The 20306-nt window shown below is 51.9% G+C and overlaps 1 protein-coding gene across 14 annotated transcripts in view; it reads left to right on the top strand.

Annotated features, from left to right (window-relative positions):
* Positions 1-102: 102 nt before the first annotated feature.
* SLC26A11 (solute carrier family 26 member 11) overlaps positions 103-20306 on the top strand; it is a 65137-nt gene continuing 44933 nt past the window's right edge. For 6 of the 14 annotated variants that reach the window (XR_013407440.1, XR_013407441.1, XR_013407439.1 and 3 more), the window contains exons 1-9: positions 103-162; positions 567-768; positions 1200-1446; positions 2185-2377; positions 3095-3180; positions 5620-5699; positions 7916-8058; positions 17304-17479; positions 17898-17970. Coding sequence is in view for 11 of the 14 variants with exons in the window: in XM_077973158.1 (XP_077829284.1) it covers positions 1213-1446; positions 2185-2377; positions 3095-3180; positions 5620-5699; positions 7916-8058; positions 17304-17479; positions 17898-17970 (985 nt within the window). In the remaining 3 variants the exon portion in view is untranslated. Of the gene's footprint in view, positions 163-566; positions 769-1063; positions 1447-2184; positions 2378-3094; positions 3181-5619; positions 5700-7915; positions 8059-17303; positions 17480-17897; positions 17971-20306 lie in introns of all 14 variants that reach the window. The other 8 variants (XM_077973160.1, XM_028836889.2, XM_077973157.1 and 5 more) reach the window with 5 other exon arrangements.

Below are 20306 nucleotides of genomic sequence, written 5' to 3' on the forward strand. Positions count from 1 at the left end.
CTCTGGTCTCTCGCTCGGCTCCGCCCCTGCCCCGCCCCCGCCCCCGCCCCGCCCCGCCCCCGGTCACGAGCGCGCCAGACCCCGCCCCGGCCTGTCCCAGGCGATTCCTGCGGACCCGGCTGCGGCGACGCTAGGAGACCCCCAAGCTGCAACGCCGAGTGGGTGAGTCCGTGGCCCGCAAGGGCGGCGAGCGGGGACCAGGCGCGGGGGGTGCGGACGGTGGCCGGGGTCGCCCGGGGCAGCCGACGCGGGGGCCAGCGCGGAGTCCGAAAGTGCGGGGGCCTCCCGTGGGGACCACTCCCCCGCCGCGTCCCCACCCGGGTCGCCGCGGCCCTTGGCCTTGCTCGGGGCCAAGGGACCGCGGACGGTCAGGTGGCGCGGTCCTCCGGAGACCCCAGGATCCGGAGCCAGCGGCCTCGTGGGCGGGGCCGGGGGCTGGGCAGTGGATTTTGCCCGGAGCGGCCGGGGGCGTGGCGGGGTGGGGGTGGCAGCTCTGTACGCTGGCGCCGGGGCCCTGGAAGATGCTGCGCACCTGAATTAACCGGGCGCCTCTGATGCCCTCCCAGAAGCAACTAGAATTCCAGGACTCTGAAAGCCACAGGTGGGGGCTGAGCGAGGCCTGGCCTCAGGAGCCGAGGACCGCCCCCCAGCCCCCCACGAGCGCCGCAGTCCACCGTAGTGGGTGGAGCCCGCCTTGGTGCGCAGTTGGAAAACCTCGGAACTCCTCCGGATCTCCCGGCTGTCACCCGCACCCCCCGCCAGCCTAGGGTGCGCCCGCGGGCCCTGCTTCTCTCCCTGTTAAATTCCCTGGGGAGAGGGGAAAAAAGGCAAAGGAAGCCGGTTCTCCAGGAGCCGGAAGTATTGAGCTTAATTAGTCTTCAGACTTCTCAATCAGAAATCACTTATCAGTTTCTTATCTGGGAGAGTTGAGGATGAAGGGACAGAAGACACCCAGGATTTGCACAGGAGGGGGGATTCAGGGAGAGAGAGTGATGAGGGACGGGGTGGGCCCTCCAGTCTTGGCCCAGTCCCAGTCTTGTGCACGTTGTTGGCTTCCTCTCAGAGCCGTCTGGTTCAGTCCCCCTGGGAAGGGGAGACCCATAGTGACCCCTCCTGACACCCATCGACCCTGACCAGTGTTGCCGGGTTCATCAAAGGCCACGCTCTCACTGCTGGTCTATGTCACCTGCATCCCCCAGCCCCACCGTAGGGATGCCTTCTTCGGTGACGGCTCTGGGTCAGGCCAGGTCCTCCGGCCCCGGGATGGCCTCCAGCGCCTGCTGCTGCTCGCCTGCGGCTGTGCAGAGGAGACTGCCCATCCTGGCGTGGCTGCCGAACTACTCCCTGCAGTGGCTGAAGATGGATTTCATCGCAGGTCTCTCAGTTGGCCTCACTGCCATTCCCCAGGCACTGGCCTATGCTGAAGTGGCTGGACTCCCGCCCCAGGTGAGGTGTCTGACCCTGCTGCCAGCTACATCTCAGAAGCAGTGCAGAATACACAGTATCAATCCCAGACGCCAGCAGAGATTCCGGGTTTCCAGCCCCTGGGCGCCAAGGAACCTTTGGTTTACAGTGTGTGACGCATGACTGTCTCTGGGCCGATCCAGGCTCCTATGCCTGTTTGGCACATACAGACACTGAGCTGGTTATGAAGAGGCCAGTGAGATGACTCACGGAGGCCTCAGGAGTTCAAGACCAGCCTGACCAAAATGGTGAAACCCTGTCTCCACTAACAATACAAAAATTAGCCAGGCGCAGTGGCGGGTACCTGTAATCCCAGCTACTGGGAAGGCTGAGGCAGGAGAACTGCTTGAAACCGGGAGGCAGAGGTTGCTGTGAGCCGAGATCGTGCCACTGCACTCAAACCTGGGTGACAGAGCAAGACTCTGTCTCAGGAAAAAAAAAAAAGAATGTTTCCTCAGACTTGGACACAGCACACGGGCCTGCACCAACCCTCTGCCTTGCTGTCTGCACCCTGAGCCCCCAGTTGGGTGCTGCTGAAGAAGTGGCCTCCTGATCACCACAGGTCCACCCACAGGGCAGGGTGGCGCACCTCTCACCTGTGCGTGCTTGGGTGCCAGGGACACAGCTGGCACCCACAGATCCCGTGGTTGGACACACACACTAGGGACCTGGTGGACAGGCCTCAGCCTCCTGCGTGCTCACTGCCGTCTCTCCCCACAGTACGGCCTCTACTCTGCCTTCGTGGGCTGCTTCGTCTATTTCTTCCTGGGCACCTCCCGGGATGTGACTCTGGGACCCACCGCCATTATGTCCCTCCTGGTGTCCTTCTACACCTTCCACGAGCCTGCCTATGCTGTGCTGCTGGCCTTCCTGTCCGGCTGCATCCAGCTGGCCATGGGGGTCCTGCATTTGGGTGAGGCTCTACCTTCTTGCCAAGGGGATGCCTTTGACCTCAGCACTTCCTTGTTTGCATTTCAAGGTCTATCCCCATGTGTGTCGTGGGGGTGTGTGTGTGTGTGTGTCGTGGGGGTGTGGGTATGTGTGTGTGTGTGTCGTGGGGGTGTGGGTGTGTGTGTGTGTCGTGGGGGTGTGGGGGTGTGTGTGTGTGTCATGGGGGTGTGGGTATGTATGTATGAGTGTGGTGTGGGTGCGGGTGTGTGTTTTGGTGTGTAGGTGGGTGGGTGGTAGAGGGGGTGGGACGCTTGGCCTTTAGTCTACTCTTTTCTGCTTAGAGGGCAGGACACTCTGGAGAAGTGCCTGTGGCCTCAGACCCCAGTTTCCCTTTTCTGCTCTCCAAGAACAGCCAAGCAGCGTGTGTTACCCCCAGTCCGTAGCTGCAGTGTCTGCTCCCCAATCCCACCTGTGCCGCCTCCCCCAGCTCACATCGCCCCTCATCCTCAGGGACTGGGTAGAGCTGGGACCAGCTCAGTGTCCCCAGCTCACATCTCCCCTCATCCTCTGGGACTGGGTGGAGCTGGGACCAGCTCAGTGTCCCCAGCTCACATCTCCCCTCATCCTCTGGGACTGGGTGGAGCTGGGACCAGCTTGGTGTCCCCAGCTCACATCTCCCCTCATCCTCTGGGACTGGGTGGAGCTGGGACCAGCTTGGTGTTCCCTCTTGGCCGGCCAGGGTTCCTGCTGGACTTCATTTCCTGCCCCGTCATCAAAGGCTTCACCTCTGCCGCTACAGTCACCATCGGCTTTGGACAGATCAAGGTAGGCACAGTGCCCACCCAGGACACTGCTCTTTGGCTGCTGCTTGTTGGCTCAGGGATAGCGGGAGCAGAACCGAGGCCAGTCCTGACCCCTGTGGTCAGTGGACGTCTTGCTGTTTCAGGTTGTCCTCTGTGGGTTAAGAAGCACGCGGTGCTCTCACAGGTCCCCTGTTAATAAATGACCCCCCGGGAGGGATGTTGCGTGATGGTTGGATTTTACAGCGGGTAACTTGGGGGCCGGTAATTCCATCCCCCTGCTCTTGCCCGAGTTTCTGTGCCAGTGTGCTTGGCTGGCTCTGTGACGTGGCTCTGTTCTCCCTGCACTGGGCACATCCAGCAGGCCCCACCGGTCACGAGCACGCTGCTAGAATTTCTACAAGCAAATTATTTACCCATGCTGATTTAGCTAGATGGTTTCGTTCTGTGCCTTTTTTCCCCCTGGTTTCTATTTAATATTTCTTAAATGCCATGCATTTTATATTTCCTTTTAAAACATCTATAAGAAGCTCTAAAGTCAGTCATCAGCTGAGGGTGTAATTTATTCTCTTTTTGCTGGGTTGTAAGTTCCTCGAGGGCAGGAACTGTCCTTCTCCCAGCCATGGCCGCCCAGCACTGGGCTTTTGCAGTAGGGGGGTGCTCAGTTGGGTGTGTGTGAAGTAAGCCCAATTCCACAGATGGGGCTGTGTGGCCCTCATGACAGACTGGGGTCACATGCTGCCTCCTGACCCTGTGTCACTGCCAGGCTCTGCTCCAGGCTAGCCTGAGACAGTCTTCCCTGATGGAGGCACCATGAGAAGACCAAGGACAGGAGAATGTGTGTGTGAGTGTGTGTGTGTGTGTGTGTGTGTGTGTGTGAGAGTGTGAGTGTGAGAGTGTGTGAATGTGAGTGTGAGAGTGTGAGAGTATGTGAGAGTGTGTATGTGTGTGTGGTTGAGTGTGTGTATGTGAGTGTGAAAGTGTGAGTGTGAGAGTGTATGTGAGAGGGTGTGAGTGTGTGCAAGTGTGAGTGTGAGAGTGTATGTGAGAGGGTGTGAGTGTGTGCAAGTGTGAGTGTGAGAGTGTGAGAGGGTGTGTGTGAGTGTGAAAGTGTGAGTGTGTGAATGTGTGAGAGTGCATATGTGAGAGTGTGCGTATGTGAGAGTGCGTGTGTGATTGGACACTTTTTGCACTCTTGCTACGTGCAAGGCGCTGGGCGAGACACTCTCCGTGTGTAATTCTCAGCACACCCCTGGGAGGTAGGTGCGTCATTATTTCCATTTTAGAGAGGAGGGACCAACTTAGGTGTGGGTGAGTGTGATTTGTACGTTATCTACACACATCTCTCAGGGTTAGCTTGGCAAATGCTGTTTCAGGGCATGGTTGGTTCTTTATTCTGGAAACATCGTTTTTGGTATCAAGAATGTTCTTTTTAGGATCGCAGTGAGAGTGGAGAGTGCCTTGTTCAGGCCTTCATACTTGGCAACTCTAGCCCTGCCCAGGCACTCTGCAGCCATCTGGGGGGAGGGTGTCCCCTGACATGCTCAGGACAGAAGCCCCTACCCCAGCAGTCCCAGAGTCCAGCCACCAGGATGTCCTAACCCCACCCACCGTGTGCGCAGCCGTTTTAGGGCAGGGTCCTTGAGCCTGTGACCCTGGGAGCCGGGGCCTCGACTTTCCCCTCTGACTCCTGTCGGGTCTCAGGCGACGTAAAGAACTAAATAAAGCACAAGCTGTGCCTGCACTGTAGATCCCAGCTACGTGGGAGGCCGAGGTGGGAGGATCACTGAAGCCCAGGAGTTCAAATCCAGCCTGAGCCACAGAGCAAGCAAGACCCCCCCACCCCGCCAAAGAAAAAAAACTAAACTGAAACACAGGATGGAGTGCCTTCCCCCGCCCAGGACCCCTGAGAGCTGGCATCATGGTGGGAGATTCCTGCCTGGCTGAGGATTCCCCAGCCCAGCTTCTTGAAGCCTCTGGGAGCCCTCCACATCTGTGCGCCGCGAAGATTCCGCAGCGGCAGGGCTGGGGGGTGGTGGGGCACCTAGTAATGGAGGCATTCTCAAGCCAGTGGCAGCAAGGGTCTACATTGCAAGGGGCCTGGTCACCAAGCTGCCTCGAGCCAATGGGGGGCGGGGCTGGGCAGCCTATGGCCCCTGGCCATCAAGCTGTAGAACCGGGCTCCCTGCTATGGGGTCACCTACACTGTTTTTTATGAGAAAAGTAATTTAGAGAAACATATCACTGACCCAGTAATTGTGAAGTACTGTGTCCCCCGAGGGTAGCTTTGATCTCCTGCCCTAGGGGGCATTGGGAGTGGGCAGATGGACCCCTGAGCCCCTAAGATGGGCCCCGGGAATGAGGGTCTGGGATGGGGGTTGTGGGGCAGGTGGGCGGGGAGCTGGGGCCAGATGGCCTTGGTTTGGGGGCAGGGCCTCTGATCAGCATCTCTGTGTTTGGACAGAACCTGCTGGGACTACAGAACATCCCCAGGCAGTTCTTCCTGCAGGTGTACCACACCTTCCTCAGGATCGCAGAGACCAGGTACCCCGGGCTTTGTTCCTCCCTCCTATAAGGAAGCTCCTCCTCCCACACCTCCTCTGCCAGCCCCCACCTCAGTTTCCACGGCTGGTGGCTGCTCAGACAGGGGTCCCCAGAGCAGCCCCTCAGCAGCACCTGCGAGCTGGCAAGAAATGAGACTCTCAGCCATTTTCAGACCTGCCTGTCAGAGCCACTGTTTTAACAGGAGGCCCATGGTCTGTGCGCAGGGGAGAATTCAAGAAGCTCTGCTCTGGGGAGCCGAGAGGCAGTGTTCCTCTCTCCACAAAGCTTTCTTGGGGGACAGGAATGGGAAGAGGCTGGGTAAAGAAAAAGAAGGCAGCGTGTCTCTCCTGGGTTGTGATTTGTGAAGGAAGAGGACACAGGGCATGGGGCAGCTAACACAGACAGAACGCAGTTGCTGCAGGGACGGCAGGTGAGGCTGTGATGAGAGATGAGGAGACCCAAGCACTTCCCTCAGGTGGTTTAAAGAACCTCTGATGGCCGGGCACCCGGGCACAGTGGCTCATGCCTATAATCCCAGCACTTTGGGAAGCCCAGGCAGACAGATCACCTTAGGTCAGGAGTTCAAGACCAGCCTGGTCAACATGGTGAAACTCCATCTCTACTAAAAATACAAAAATTAGTTGGATGTGGTGGTGCACGCCTGTAGTCCCAGCTACTCGGGAGGCTGAGGCAGGAGGATCACTTGAACCCAGGAGGGTGGAGGTTGCAGTGAGCTGAGATCACACTACTGCACTCCAGCCTGGGTGATAGAGCGAGACTCCATCTCCAAAAAAAGCCTCCGATGAGGGGTACCTCCCTGCCAGACCATCCAGCGGGAAGGCGGGATACCTCTCTACCTCTCTGGGTGGAAGGGACTGGAGGAGGAAGTGATCTGGGGGAGCTGTAGAGATGGCTGCCCGGTGCTGTGGCCTGGAGGGAGTGGGGGCGATCCTGGACCATCTTCCCCTCCCCTCTGACCTGCTGCCAAAGCTTCCCAGCGGCTGAACCCAGCTGGAGGCCAGTGGGTTCCTTACCCTTCAGAGGCGCCAGTGGTCAGGGGTTGGCCGGATGGGGGAGCAGTGATTATGGAGCCTGACCAGTTAGAGAACATCACAGACTGTCAGAGGGAAAAGGGGCCTTACTGACTGTTTATTCTTAAGCCTTCTAGAATGTCTAGAGCAGGGTGTCCAATCTTTTGGCTTCCCTGGGCCACACAGGAAGAACTGTCTTGGGCTGCACATAAAATACACTAATGATAGCTGATAAGCTGGAAAAAAGAATCACCTAAATAACTCATCATGTTTTTGTTTTTTTTTTTTTTTTTTTGAGACGGAGTCTGGCTCTGTCGCCCAGGCTGGAGTGCAGTGGCCGGATCTCAGCTCACTGCAAGCCCCGCCTCCCGGGTTCACGCCATTCTCCTGCCTCAGCCTCCCGAGTAGCTGGGACTACAGGCGCCCGCCACCTCGCCCGGCTAATTTTTTTTGTATATTAGTAGAGACGGGGTTTCACCGTGTTAGCCAGGATGGTCTCGATCTCCTGAACTCATGATCCGCCCGTCTCGGCCTCCCAAAGTGCTGGGATTACAGGCTTGAGCCACCGCGCCCGGCCAGCTCATCATGTTTTAAGAAAGTTTACAGATTTGTGTTGGGCCACGTTCAGAACTCTCCCAGACTGCACATGGCCCGCAGGCTGTGGGTGTGGCAGACTCGTTCTAGTTCTAGAGCCACCTGCAGAGAGCTGCTCAGGCTGGTCCCGTTCCTTGTGGTCACTCAGCAGATCCTGAGCCACAGACTTGAGTCCCAGAGAGCTTCGGGAGTGAAAATGTGAGCACGTCACCCCGCCGCCATCGTGACCCAGGCCTCTCCACTGCCCGTCCTGCACAAGCCTGTGCACACTGAATTTTGAATTGAATTTTGAAGTAGAACAGGGATGTATATAGCTTAGGAGAAAACATCTCAGCCTAGCCTGTGCTTAGTCTTGCAGGGTAGCTTGCTAAGGTTCCTGAGCTTTAGTTAAGTGTCTGTGAAACAGCGAAAATATTGAAAATGATTTATTCCCTTAAGCCTTGAAACTCGCTGTCGTCTGGGGCCAGCCTGGGCATTGGGCCTCCCCTGGGAGCTTCTTGGCGCCTCCCAGCTTAAGCAGCATCAGGACGCTGGAGTCAACAGGAGGCCTGGGCCAAGCTGGGTGGTGACCAGTCCTCTGCCTGTCCACAGGGTAGGTGATGCCGTCCTGGGGCTGGTCTGCATGCTGCTGCTGCTGGTGCTGAAGCTGATGCGGGACCACATGCCTCCCGTCCACCCTGAGATGCCCCTTGGTGTGCGGCTCAGCCACGGGCTGGTCTGGTCTGCCACGACAGGTGAGGGACCTCTGGCTGACATCGTATGCAACCTTGGCTGCAGGTTGGGGTCACTTGGGGAGTCCTGACTCCCACTCCTAGAGAGTCTCATGTCATTGGTCTGGGTGTAACTTGAGCATTGGGACATATGAAACACCACACCAAACTCTGGGACATGTTATTTGATTGATTGATTGATTGAGACGGAGTTTCGCTCTGTCGCCCAGGCTGGAGTACAATGGTGTGATCTTGGCTCACTGCAACCTCCGCCTCCCAGGTTCATGTGATTCTCCTGCCTCAGCCTCCTGAGTAGCTGGGATTACAGGCGCATGCCACCACGCCCGACTGATTTTTGTATTTTTAGTAGAGATGGGGTTTTACCATGTTGACCATGCTGGTCTCAAACTCCTGACCTCAAGTGATCTGCCCACCTCGGCCTCCCAAAGTGCTGGGATTACAGGCATGAGCCACCGCCCCTGAACCAAACTCTGGGACATTTAAAACTCCGAACCAAACTCGGTGGGTTCTGATGCAGCCAGAGCTGAGAACTGACGCACAGCCAGAGCTGAGAACTGGCCAGCTCTGGTAGTTCTTACCCTGAAGCACTTTTGCCCCCTGGTGACATTTGGCAATGTTGGGAAACATTTTTGGTGGATACCACTGGGCAAGGCAGTTGCTGGCAACTAGTGAGGAGAGGCCAGGGATGCCACTCAACCCCTGACAGTACACAGGCTTCCACAGCAAACAGTGATCTGGCCCAAAATGTCAGTGGTGCCAAGGTGGAGAAACCCAGTCTACTGGCCATTCCTGGGGAGAGAAAGCAAATTCCACGGAGACCAACAGGCTCTGTTTGAATTGTGCAACTTGCTGGGGTCCAACTTCAGCTTCAGGGGTGGAGGCTGCAGGCTGAGCCACAGATAACCAAGGGTCCTCTGAGAAAGGGGTGGTGAGGGCTGCATTGTGGGAGGAGCAGCAGGGCTGTCAGCAGGTGAAGGACCGCCCTGGGGGAGGTGGAAGCCTCTTATATCAGTACATCCAAGATGGGCACAGGTCCCCTGGCTGAGCACCGGGCAGGGAGGCCCAGAGAGGAGGGCACACCCAGGAAGGTCAGGAAGTCTAGGTGACTCCGAACCTTCTCAGAGCTGAGGGGACAGATTAAGCTCAGAACAGCCCGAGCTTGGCCTTGCTGTTGGGGGGCTGCAAAATCCAACAGCCATAGGAGAGAGAGGGTGGCTGGATTTAGTTCTTGAGTCACTTCCTCCTGCCCAGGCTGGTCGGTTCCCTGTGGTCTCTCCCTGGATCCTGTTCAGCAGACTTGAGGCCGTGGTGAACACTGAGAGCCTCGTAGGGTGCAGAGGACACTGGGTTTAGAGTGGAGATGTCCAGCTTCCAGTCCCAGCCTGGCCTGGGCTTAGACTTGCAGAGTAGCTTCCGAAGTTCCTGAGCTTTAGTTCAGTTGTCCGTGAAATAGTGAAAAAGCTTTGTTACCTTATTATTATTATTATTATTAGTATTATTAGTATTAGTATTATTATTTGGAGATGGTGTCTCACTCTGTTGCCCAGGCTGGAGTGCAATGGCGTGATCTTGGCTCACTGCAACCTGCCTCCTGGTTTCAAGCGATTGTGCCCCCTTAGCCTCGCAATTAAGTGGGATTACAGGCGTGCACCACCATCTTACCAGGCTAATTTTTGTATTTTTAGTAGAGACGGGATTTCACCATGTTGGCCGGGCTGGTCTCGAACTCCTGACCTCAAGTGATCTGCCCACCTCGGCCTCCCAAAATGCTGAGATTACAGGCCTCAGCCACTGCTCCCGGCCTATGCTTCGTTGTCTTAAACCTTGAGACTCAGAGTGTGGCCTGGGACCAGCAGCCTGGGCACTAGGCATCTCCTGGGAGCTTACTGGAAAGGCAGGATCTCAGGCCCCACCCCAGATGTCCGAATCAGAATCTGTATTATTCAGCGCATGCCCAGATCACCTTAGAAGTCAGAGTTTGGAAGCTGGGCATGGTGGCTCACGCCTGTAATCCCGGCACTTTGGGACACTGAGGGAGGCAGATCACCTGAGGTCAGGAGTTCGAAACCGGCTTGGCCAACATGACGAAACCCTGTCTCTACTAAAAATACAAAAATTAGCCAGATGTGGTGGCGTGTGCTTGTGATCCCAGCTACTCAGGAGGTTGAGGCAGGAGAATCGCTTGAACCGGGAGGCAGAGGTTATAGTGAGCCAAGATTGCACCACTGCACTCCAGCCTGGCAACAGAGTGAGACTCCGTCTCAAAAAAAAAAAAAAAAAAAAGAAGTCAAAGTTTTGGAACTGCTTAGAGACCCCATGTTTCTTAGAGACTTGTTTCGTATTACTTTATGAGATGGTGAGTCAGGTGCGACCACAAGGGGAGACCGAGAAAGGCTCAGGAAGAAAACCAGTTTATTGTACTCACAGGTCCTAGAGACAGGAGGCACAGCATACCATGTAGGGCCATGTCAGAGGACACCAGGGTGGCCAGGAGGAGAAGCCAAAGCTGTGGTTTAGGCCACAGCCTTTATTGAGGTTTTCAAGATAAAGGCAAGGTGAAGAAAGGTGACCAGCTTAGGACTGGCAGTTGGAGGAATTTTGGTGGGCTTCAGGCGTAAGGCAGAAAAATCTTGCCTCCTGGGGTGCAGGCCAGGCAGGTGGAGGAAGGATGGCTCCCGAGGGGTTAGCTGGCATATCAGAGACATACTTAGGGCTGCTTTTGTCTCTAAGACTTGCCTAACCCTGAAGGCAGTCTCTCCACAGCCAGAAAATTCTTGTAAGATGTCAAAACGTTGTAATGTACAGAAACTTGAGAAGCATTGACAGTGTAGGGTTGACAGTGTAGGGCTGCCGTCTCCTTTCTCCCAGTGTGTGTAGCATTGTCCTGGGGAAACTACTTAAAAAGCTTTTGATTCTTACAACAGCTTTGAGGATGAATTTATTTTCTCCATTTTGTCAATGAGGAAAGTGAGCCTCTGAAAGATGAAAAATAAAACAGAACTTCTCAAGGCCACATGGCTGGGAAGAGGCAGAACAAGGATTTCACCCGAGTCATCTGCCTTTTTTTCTGAATGGTCTGTCTAGAAGTGTATCAATTTTAGTGATCGTCTCAAATAACTAACTTTTGGTCTCATTGATCTCCCTTTTGCTTGTGTTTTCTAGTTCATTGGTTTCTGCTTGGGGCTTTATTATTTCCTTTTTTCTATTTATTTTGAGTTAATTTTTTTTTTCAAAAAAATGTTTTTTTCAATTTTTTTTTTTTTTTTTTTGAGGCAGAGTTTTGCTCTTGGCCCCCAGGTTGGAGTGCAATGGTGTGATCTCAGCTCACTGAAACCTCTACCTCCTGGGTTCAAGTGATTCTCCTGCTTCAGCCTCCTGAGTAGCTGGGATTACCGGCGTATGCCACCATTCCTAGCTAATTTTTTGTATTTTTAGTAGAAATGGGGTTTCACCATATTGGCCAAGCTGGTCTCGAACTCCTGACCTCAGGTGATCCACCCACCTTGGCCTCCCAAAGTACTGGGATTATAGGCATGAGCCACCGTGCCCGGCCTCTTTTTCAGATTCTTAAGGTGGAAGCCTAGGTCTTTGATTTGAGACCTTTCTTCTTTTCTAATATAGTTGTTTAAATGCTATAAATTTCACTCCTAGCACTACTTCGTTTGCATCCCACAATTTTGATATATATGCTGTTTTTCAATTTTCATTCAGTTCTAAATACTTTCTGATTTCCATTTTGACTTCCCCTTTGACCTGTGGATTATTTAGAAGTAGATTATATGATTTTTCCTTTGAACCATGGGAGTTATTTAGTTTCCAAATAGTTGGGAATTTTCCAATTAGTACTTTGCCATTGATTTCTAATTGAGTTCCATTGTGATAAGAAAACATACTTTGGCCGGGCGCGGTGGCTCACGCCTGTAATCCCAGCACTTTGGGAGGCCGAGGCGGGCGGATCACAAGGTCAGGAGATCGAGACCATCCTGGCTAACACTGTGAAACCCCGTCTCTACTAAAAATGCAAAAAATTAGCCGGGCGAGGCGGCGGGCGCCTGTAGTCCCAGCTACTCGGGAGGCTGAGGCAGGAGAATGGCGTGAACCCGGGAGGCGGAGCTTGCAGTGAGCTGAGATCGCGCCACTGCACTCCAGCCTGGGCGACTAAGCGAGACTCTGTCTCAAAAAAAAAAAAGAAAACATACTTTGTGATTTAAATTGTTTTCCTTTATTGAGAGTTGTATTATGGTCCTGAATATGGTCTATCTTAGTGAATGTTCTGTGTGCACTTGAGAAATAATGTTTTCTGCCATTATTGGGTGGAATGTTCTGTAAATGTCAGGTCTAATTGGTTATCTCAGACTACTATATTCTTGCTGATTTTCTTTCTATTTGTTCTGTTGCTTATTAAAAGAAGAATGTTGAATAACTTCAGCTATAGCTATGACTTTGTCTATTTTCCTTTCTCAGTTATCAGTTATTGTTTCATATATGTTGAAGCTCTGTTTTTTAGTATATAAACATACAGAATTATAATTTTCTCTTGGAATGTTACTCTTTTTTTCTGGGCAATATTCTCTGCCCTGAAATCTACTTTGATACTCAGAGAGCTACTCCAGCTTTCTTTTGATTAGTATTAGCATATCTTTTCCCATCTTTTTACTTTTTTTTTTTTTTTGAGACAGAATCTCTCTCTGTTGCCCAGGCTGGAGTGCAATGGCGTGATCTTGGCTCACTGCAACCTCCACCTCCCAGGTTCAAGCAATTCTTGTGCCTCAGCCTCCCAAGTAGCTGGGATTACAGGCTTGCACCACCAAGCCCAGCTAATTTTTGTATTTTTAGTAGTGATGAGGTTTCACCATGTTGGCCAGCCTGGTCTCAAATTCTTGGCCTCAAGTGATCCACCTGCCATGGCCTCCCAAAGTGCTGGGCCACCACACCCAGCCTCATATCTTTTTACTTTTAACGTATTTAATTAATTTGTGTTCTTGTGTTTAATGGTATGTTTTGTAGGCAGCATATAGATGGGATTTGTTTTTAATCTGATCATCTCTGCCTTTTAATTGGAATGTTATGCCATTTATATTTAATGTCATTATTGGTATGTTTGACTTTAGATCTACCATATTGCTGTTTGTTTCCTCTTTGTCTCATTTGTTCTTTGTTCCCTTTTCCCCCTCTTTCTACCTCTATTGATTATTTTTTATGATTCCATTTTATGTCCTTTATTGGCTGATTAGCTGTAACTGCTATATTTAGTTTTTGTTTCTAAGTGGCTGCTTTAAGGGTTGTGGTAAACATCTTTATCTTGCTACAGTATACATTAAACTTCAACTTCATGTGACATAAGAACCTTATAGCAGGCCAGGTGCAGTGGCTCACACCTGTAATCCTAGCACTTTGGGAGGCTGAGGGAGGCGGATTGTCTAGCTCAGGAGTTCAAGACCAGCCTGGGGAACATGGCAAAACCCCATCTCTACCTAAAATACAAAAAATTAGCCAGGCATGGTGGTGCATGCCTGTAATCCCAGCTGCTGGGGAGGCTGAGGTGGGAGAATCGCTTGAACCTGGGAGGCAGAGATTGCAGTGAGCCAAGATCCATCACTGAAGCTGCAAACTCCTGGGCTCAAGTAATCCTCCTGCCTCAGCCTCCTGAGTAGCTTGGTCTACAGGCATGCATCACCACATTTGGCTAATTTAAAAAATTTTTTTTTGTAGAAACGGTCTATGTTGCTCAGGCTGGTCAAAGATTCTGGGCCTCAAGTGATGCTCCTGCCTCAGCCAACCAAAGTGCTGAGATTGCAGGCGTGAGCTACCATTCCCTGCAGGAACAAAGTCTTTTATATTTATCCATGTAGTAACTGTTTCTGGTGCTCTTAATTCCTTTGTACAAATCCAGATTTCCATCTGGTATCATTTTCCTTCTACCTGAAGGACTTTATTTTTTCTTCTGTTGCAGGCCTGTTGGTGATTAACTCTTTCAGCTTTTTCTTTCTTTCTTTCTTCCTTCCTTTTTTTTTTTTTTTTTTTATTTTAAGAGACAGGATTCTGTCACCCAGGCTGGAATGCAGTGGCGCAATTACAGTTCACTGCATCCTTAAACTCCTAGATTCAAGCAATCCTCCTGCCTCAGCCTCCTGAGTAGCTGGGACTATAGATGTGCATCACCACGCCTGGATACTTTTTTATTTTTACTTTTTGTAGAGATGGTGTCTTCCTACGTTGCCCAGGCTGGTCTCTAACTCCTGGGCTCATGGGATCCTCCCACCTTGGCTTCCAGAGTGTTGGGATTACAGGTGTGAGCCACTACTCCTGGTCTTCTTTCAACTTTTGACTTTTGTGTGTCTGAAAGTCTATTTTGCCTTCATTTTTCAAAGATAGTTTTGCTGGTGATAGAATTCTCGACTTTTTTTTTTTCAATACTTTAAAAAAAATTATTATTTTTTTATTTTGAGACGGTGTCTTGCTGTGTCACCCAGGCTGGAGTGCAGTGGCATGATCTTGGCTCACTGCAATCTCTGCCTCCTAGGTTCAAGCAATTTTCCTGTCTCAGCTTCCCAAGTAGATGGAATTACAGGCACATGCCACCATGCCCGGCTAATTTTTGCAGACGCCCATACCTGTATTTCAGGCACCTTGAAGCTGTTCCCACAGCTCACTTGTGATTTTTAGTCTTTTCCATTGTGTGTTTCCTGTTGGATAGTTTCTACTGCTACATTTTAGTCTTTTTTTTTCTGTAATGTCTCCATTGTTGTTAATTGTATCAAGTGCTTCTTCCATCTCAGACACTGTGGTTTTCATTGCTAGAAATCCAATTTGAATCTTTTTTTTTCTTTTTCTTTTCTTTTCTTTCTTTCTTTTTTTTTTTTTAAGATGGAATTTCGCTCTGTCGCCCAGGCTGGAGTGCAATGGCGCAATCTCGGCTCACTGCAACCTCTGCCTCCCGGGTTCAAGTCATTCTCCTGCCTCAGCCTCCCAAGTAGCTGGGATTACAGGCACCCGCCACCACGCCTGGCTAATTTTTTGTATCTTTAGTAGAGACGGAGCTTCACCTTGTTGGCTGGGCCAGTCTCCAATTCCTGACCTCAGGTGATCCACCTGCCTCAGCCTCCGAAACTGCTGGGATTACAGGCGTGAGCTACCATGCCCAGCCTCAATTTGAATCTTTTAAAATGTATTTTGTACATCTTTACTTAACAGTTGCAATCTTTCCTCTCTTTTTTTGTTTTTTAAGTATATGGAATTTGGTTACAGTTATTCTTTTAATGTCCTATTAACTATTTTAATTCTTTTTTTTTTTTTTTTTTTTTGAGACGGAGTCTTGCTCTGTCACCCAGGCTGGAGTGCAGTGGCTGGATCTCGGCTCACTGCAAGCTCTGCCTCCCGGGTTCACGCCATTCTCCTGCCTCAGCCTCCCGAGTAGCTGGGACTACAGGCGCCCGCCACCTCGCCCGGCTAGTTTTTTATATTTTTTAGTAGAGACGGGGTTTCACCGTGTTAGCCAGGATGGTCTCGATCTCCTGACCTTGTGATTCACCCGTCTCGGCCTCCCAAAGTGCTGGGATTACAGGCTTGAGCCACCGCGCCCGGCCTATTTTAATTCTTTTAATATCCTTTCACATTACATTTGGTTACAGTTCCTCTTTTAATGTCTGGTTAATTCTGTCATCTTTAACTATGTTACTTTTGGGTCTTTTTTTCATTTTCATTTTTATTTTTTGAGACAGGGTCTCACTGTGTCACCTGGGCTAGAGTACAGTGGCATGATCATGGTTCACTGCAGCCTCAACCTCCCAGGCTCAAGTGATCATCCCACCTCAGTCCCCCAAGTAGCTGAGACTACAGGCGTATGCCACCGTGCTCAACTAATTTTTTATTTTTTGTACAGATAGTGTCTCACTAATTTGCTCAGACTGTCCTCAAACTCCGGGGCCCAAGCGATCCTCCTGTCTTGGCCTCCCAAAGTGTTGGGATTACAGGCATGGGCCACTGCACCCAGCCATATTTTCCTGCTTCTTTGTATGCCTAGTAATTTTTGTTTGCATGGATGCTAGACTTGGTGAGTTTGAGGTTATTGCATGCTGGATATTTTTGTATTCTATAAATCTTCTTGAGCTTTGTTCTGGGATATAGTTAAGTTACTTAGGACAGTTTGATCCATTTAGGATCTTACTTTTAAGCTTTGTGAGCTGGACCAGAGCCGTGTTCATTCTAGGGCAAGCCTAATCTGGCCCACCACTTGATTTTGTAAATAAAGTTTTATTGGAAAGTCACTCCCATTCATTTACTTTGTCAATGTCAACTTTTATGCAGTAATAACAGACTTGAGTAGTTGCACCAGAGACTTTATGGCCCACAAAGCAGAAGGTTTTTAGTATCTAGTCCTTTACAGAAAAAATTTGCCAACCCCAGGCCTTGGGCTAATCTTCTCCACTGCTGAGGTAAAACCCTCAGGAGTCCGTGATGCTCCATGGATTATGAGGGTTTTTCACTCTGGTGTGAGTCCCTGGGATTGTCCCTTGTAACCCTCTTCCCCACTGTGGATTTGGGTCTTTTTCGCCCCACTTTGCCTCAACCAGTTCTCTGCTGCACACCTGAGGGCACCTCTGCAGATCTCTGAGCTCTGTCTCTGGCCGCCTTCTCTGCTCCTGTGACCTTGCTGTCAGCTCCAGCCGCAGGCCTCCTCAGACTCCCTCCCAGCATTGCCCCCTGAACTCAGGGAGACCCCTGGGTTCTGCTCAGGGGTCCCCTCCATGCACATAGGGACCATCAGGGAAACCACAGGCAGCCGGCGGGGCAGTGACAGACTCACCTCCCTCGTTTCCCGGTGGCCGTCATGCCCGCTGTCCCGTGTCTTAGTGGCCATCATGCCCACTGTCCCGCATCTTGGAGGCCGTTGTTTGGGGAAAGGGGGTACATCTGGCTTCTTCCTCCCTTGTGCTTTGAGGTGGATGTGCCCTGGGCACCTGATTTCAGAGAGTCTTTGCCAGGGTGCACGACATCCAGTCACCTGGAGCTTGGCAGCAGGTGGCATGTGCACCTGTCTGCAGCGTGCAGCTCTGCCATCCCACCTGCTCATGCTGCCACATAGCACTTGTGCCTGTGCTATGTTTCCCAGAGTGCAGAGTGAGGACTGTGGCCCAGCGGGGACCTCTTCTGCCGCTGGGGTGTCTGCCCCAATAATCTGGAGGCAGCCGCGCTACCCCACGCTTGCCAGGAGCAGGGTCCTGGACGCACCTCTCCTTCTCTCCTAGCTCGCAACGCCCTGGTGGTCTCCTTCGCGGCCCTGGTTGCATACTCCTTCGAGGTGACTGGATACCAGCCTTTCATCCTAACAGGGGAGACAGCTGAGGGGCTCCCTCCAGTCCGAACCCCGCCCTTCTCAGTGACCACAGCCAATGGGACGATCTCCTTCACCGAGATGGTGCAGGTGGGCAGAGCCGGGAGCCAGGATGGCGTGGCCGAGGCTGCGGTGGCCCGTGGCCTGGCCCCTACCCTGATGCGTCTGCTGGGTGCCAGGGGGTCTGAGGTCAGTTGGGACAGCTGAGTCCTCAGGAAGGGACATCTCCGTCATTAAAGAATCCCAGGTCGGACGCAGGCTCAGTGAGCTCAGGGATGTCACGTTTGTGTTCCGGGGTGCTTCTCCTGTTTTGGACTCCAGCTGAGGATGAATTTGCTGTGTTCCTCCCAGCACCTGGTGCCTCTTCAGACAAGGAGGCGCCTCCTGCAGCTGACAAGCACTTGCTCCTGTTACCTGTGGGGAGGTGTGGCTCCTTGCTGCCTTCATGGGACACTGCCGGGTCCTACACCTTAGGAAGGCCACTCACCATCCCTCTCTCCTCTCTCAGGACATGGGGGCCGGGCTGGCCGTGGTGCCCCTGATGGGCCTCCTGGAGAGCGTTGCGGTGGCCAAAGCCTTCGGTAAGACACCTGTCACCCACGCCCCAGGCCTCCCAGTGCGCCGGCTGGGCTAGGCCTGCCTGCTTTCTAGCTTGCTTTTATCGGTTACTAGTGTTAGAAATTTGAATTCGTAATACATGCTCATGATAGATATATACGTATTATGTACATATGATAAAACTGGATCTATAACGAGACATCGCCCTCCCACCCCATGGTGTGTTGGTGAGTGTCGTAACAGCCTCTGCTCTTCGTGGAAAGAAAAGGTTTTGCTTCGTGGCCCTTGCCGATGTCGATGGTGTAAATGCTACTGTCTGATTTTGAGGTCACATCGCTGAACGGGGAGTTTGCACATGGAGCTGGGTTGAGATCTACATGAACAACCATATTCTATGGCATCTCCACCATGTAGATACAGTGGGTGCAAATAACCTCATCAGCAGTAGCCAAATGCCAAATACGTTAGGAAGTGATGAGTTTTAAGTATTATCTTTGGGCCAGGCATGGTGGCTCACGCCTGTAATCCCAACACTTTGGGAGGCCAAGACGGGAGGCTCGCTTGAGTTCATGAGTTTGAAACCCACCTAGGCAACATAATGAGACCTCGTTTCTATTAAAAATAAAAATTAGCCGGGCATGGAGCACACCTGTGGTACCAGCTGCTTGGGAGACTGAGCTAGGAGGATCACTTGAGCCCAGGAGGTCGAGGTGGCATTGAGCTGTGATAGTGCCACTGCACTCCAGCCTGGGCTGCAGAACAAGATCCTGTATTATCTGTTTAGTTGAAAGTTTTGACCGGGCGTGGTGGCTCACGCCTGTAATCCCAGCACTTTGGGAGGCTGAGGCGGGCGGATCACGAGGTCAGGAGATCAAGACCATCCTGACTAACATGGTGAAACCCCGTCTCTACTAAAAATACAAAAAAATTAGCCGGGCGTAGTGGCGGGCGCCTGTAGTCCCAGCTACTCTGGAGGCTGAGGCAGCAGAATGGCGTGAACCCGGGAGGCGGAGCTTGCAGTGAGCCGAGATCACACCACTGCACTCCAGCCTGGGTGACAGAGCGAGACTCTGTCTCAAAAAAAAAGAAAAAGGAAAAGAAAAATTTGCCAACCTCTGTCTTAGATCCATGCTCCTGTGCCTTCCCCTCAAATCTTGGCCTGCTCACCTCTCTGAGATGGCCCATCTTAGACTTTCCAGTCGTCTCAACTGGTCATCAGAGAGGTTTCCAGTTTAAAATGTTTTTCTCGGTGGGCGCGGTGGCTTACGTCTGTAATCCCAGCACTTTGGGAGGCCGATGTGGGCGGATCACCTGAGGTCAGGAGTTCAATACAAGTCTGACTAACATGGTGAAACCCGATTTCTACTAAAAATGCAAAAAGTAGCCAGGCATGGTGGCGTGCACCTGTAGTCCCAGCTACTCAGGAGGCTAAGGCAGGAGTATCTCTTGAACCTGGGAGGCAGAGGTTACGATGAGCCAAGATCACTCCACTGCACTCCAGCCTGGGTGACAGAGCAAGACTCCATCTAAAAAAATAATAATAATAAAATAAAATGTTTTTCTTATTATAAAAAGTGTTGTAATCCCAACACTTTGGGAGGCCTAGGCAGGAGGATCGCTTGAGCTCAGGAGTTTGAAACCCACCTAGGCAACATAATGAGACCTCGTTTCTATTAAAAATAAAATTAGGCCGGGCACGGTGGCTCAAGCCTGTAATCCCAGCACTTTGGGAGGCCGAGACGGGCGGATCACGAGGTCAGGAGATCGAGACCATCCTGGCTAACACGGTGAAACCCTGTCTCTACTAAAAATACACGAAAATTAGCCAGACGAGGTGGCGGGCGCCTGTAGTCCCAGCTACTCGGGAGGCTGAGGCAGGAGAATGGCGTGAACCCGGGGGGGCGGAGCTTGCAGTGAGCCGAGATCGCGCCACTGCACTCCAGCCTGGGGCACAGAGCAAGACTCCGTCTCAAAAAAAAAAAAAGAAAAATTAGCCGGGCCTGGAGCACACCTGTGGTACCAGCTGCTCGGGATCCTAAGGCAGGAGGATCACTTGAGCCCAGGAGGTCGAGGTGGCATTGAGCTGTGATAGTGCCACTGCACTCCAGCCTGGGCTGCAGAACAAGATCCTGTATTATCTGTTTAATTGAAAGTTTTAATATAATTGTTAATAATGGCTATGTTTATTAATATACATTCATTGTAGAAAATGTTAAAATTGCAGAAATGAGTAAAGAAGAGACAAATCACCCGTAATCTGTTTTACTACCACAATTAAGTACTGTTTACGTGTTTTCTTCTTGTTGTTTGAGACAGGGTCTCTGTCGCCCGGACTGGAGTGCAGTGGCACGATCTCATC

Source organism: Macaca mulatta, chromosome 16 (genome assembly GCF_049350105.2).
Source record: "Macaca mulatta isolate MMU2019108-1 chromosome 16, T2T-MMU8v2.0, whole genome shotgun sequence".
Lineage (NCBI taxonomy): Eukaryota > Metazoa > Chordata > Mammalia > Primates > Cercopithecidae > Macaca > Macaca mulatta.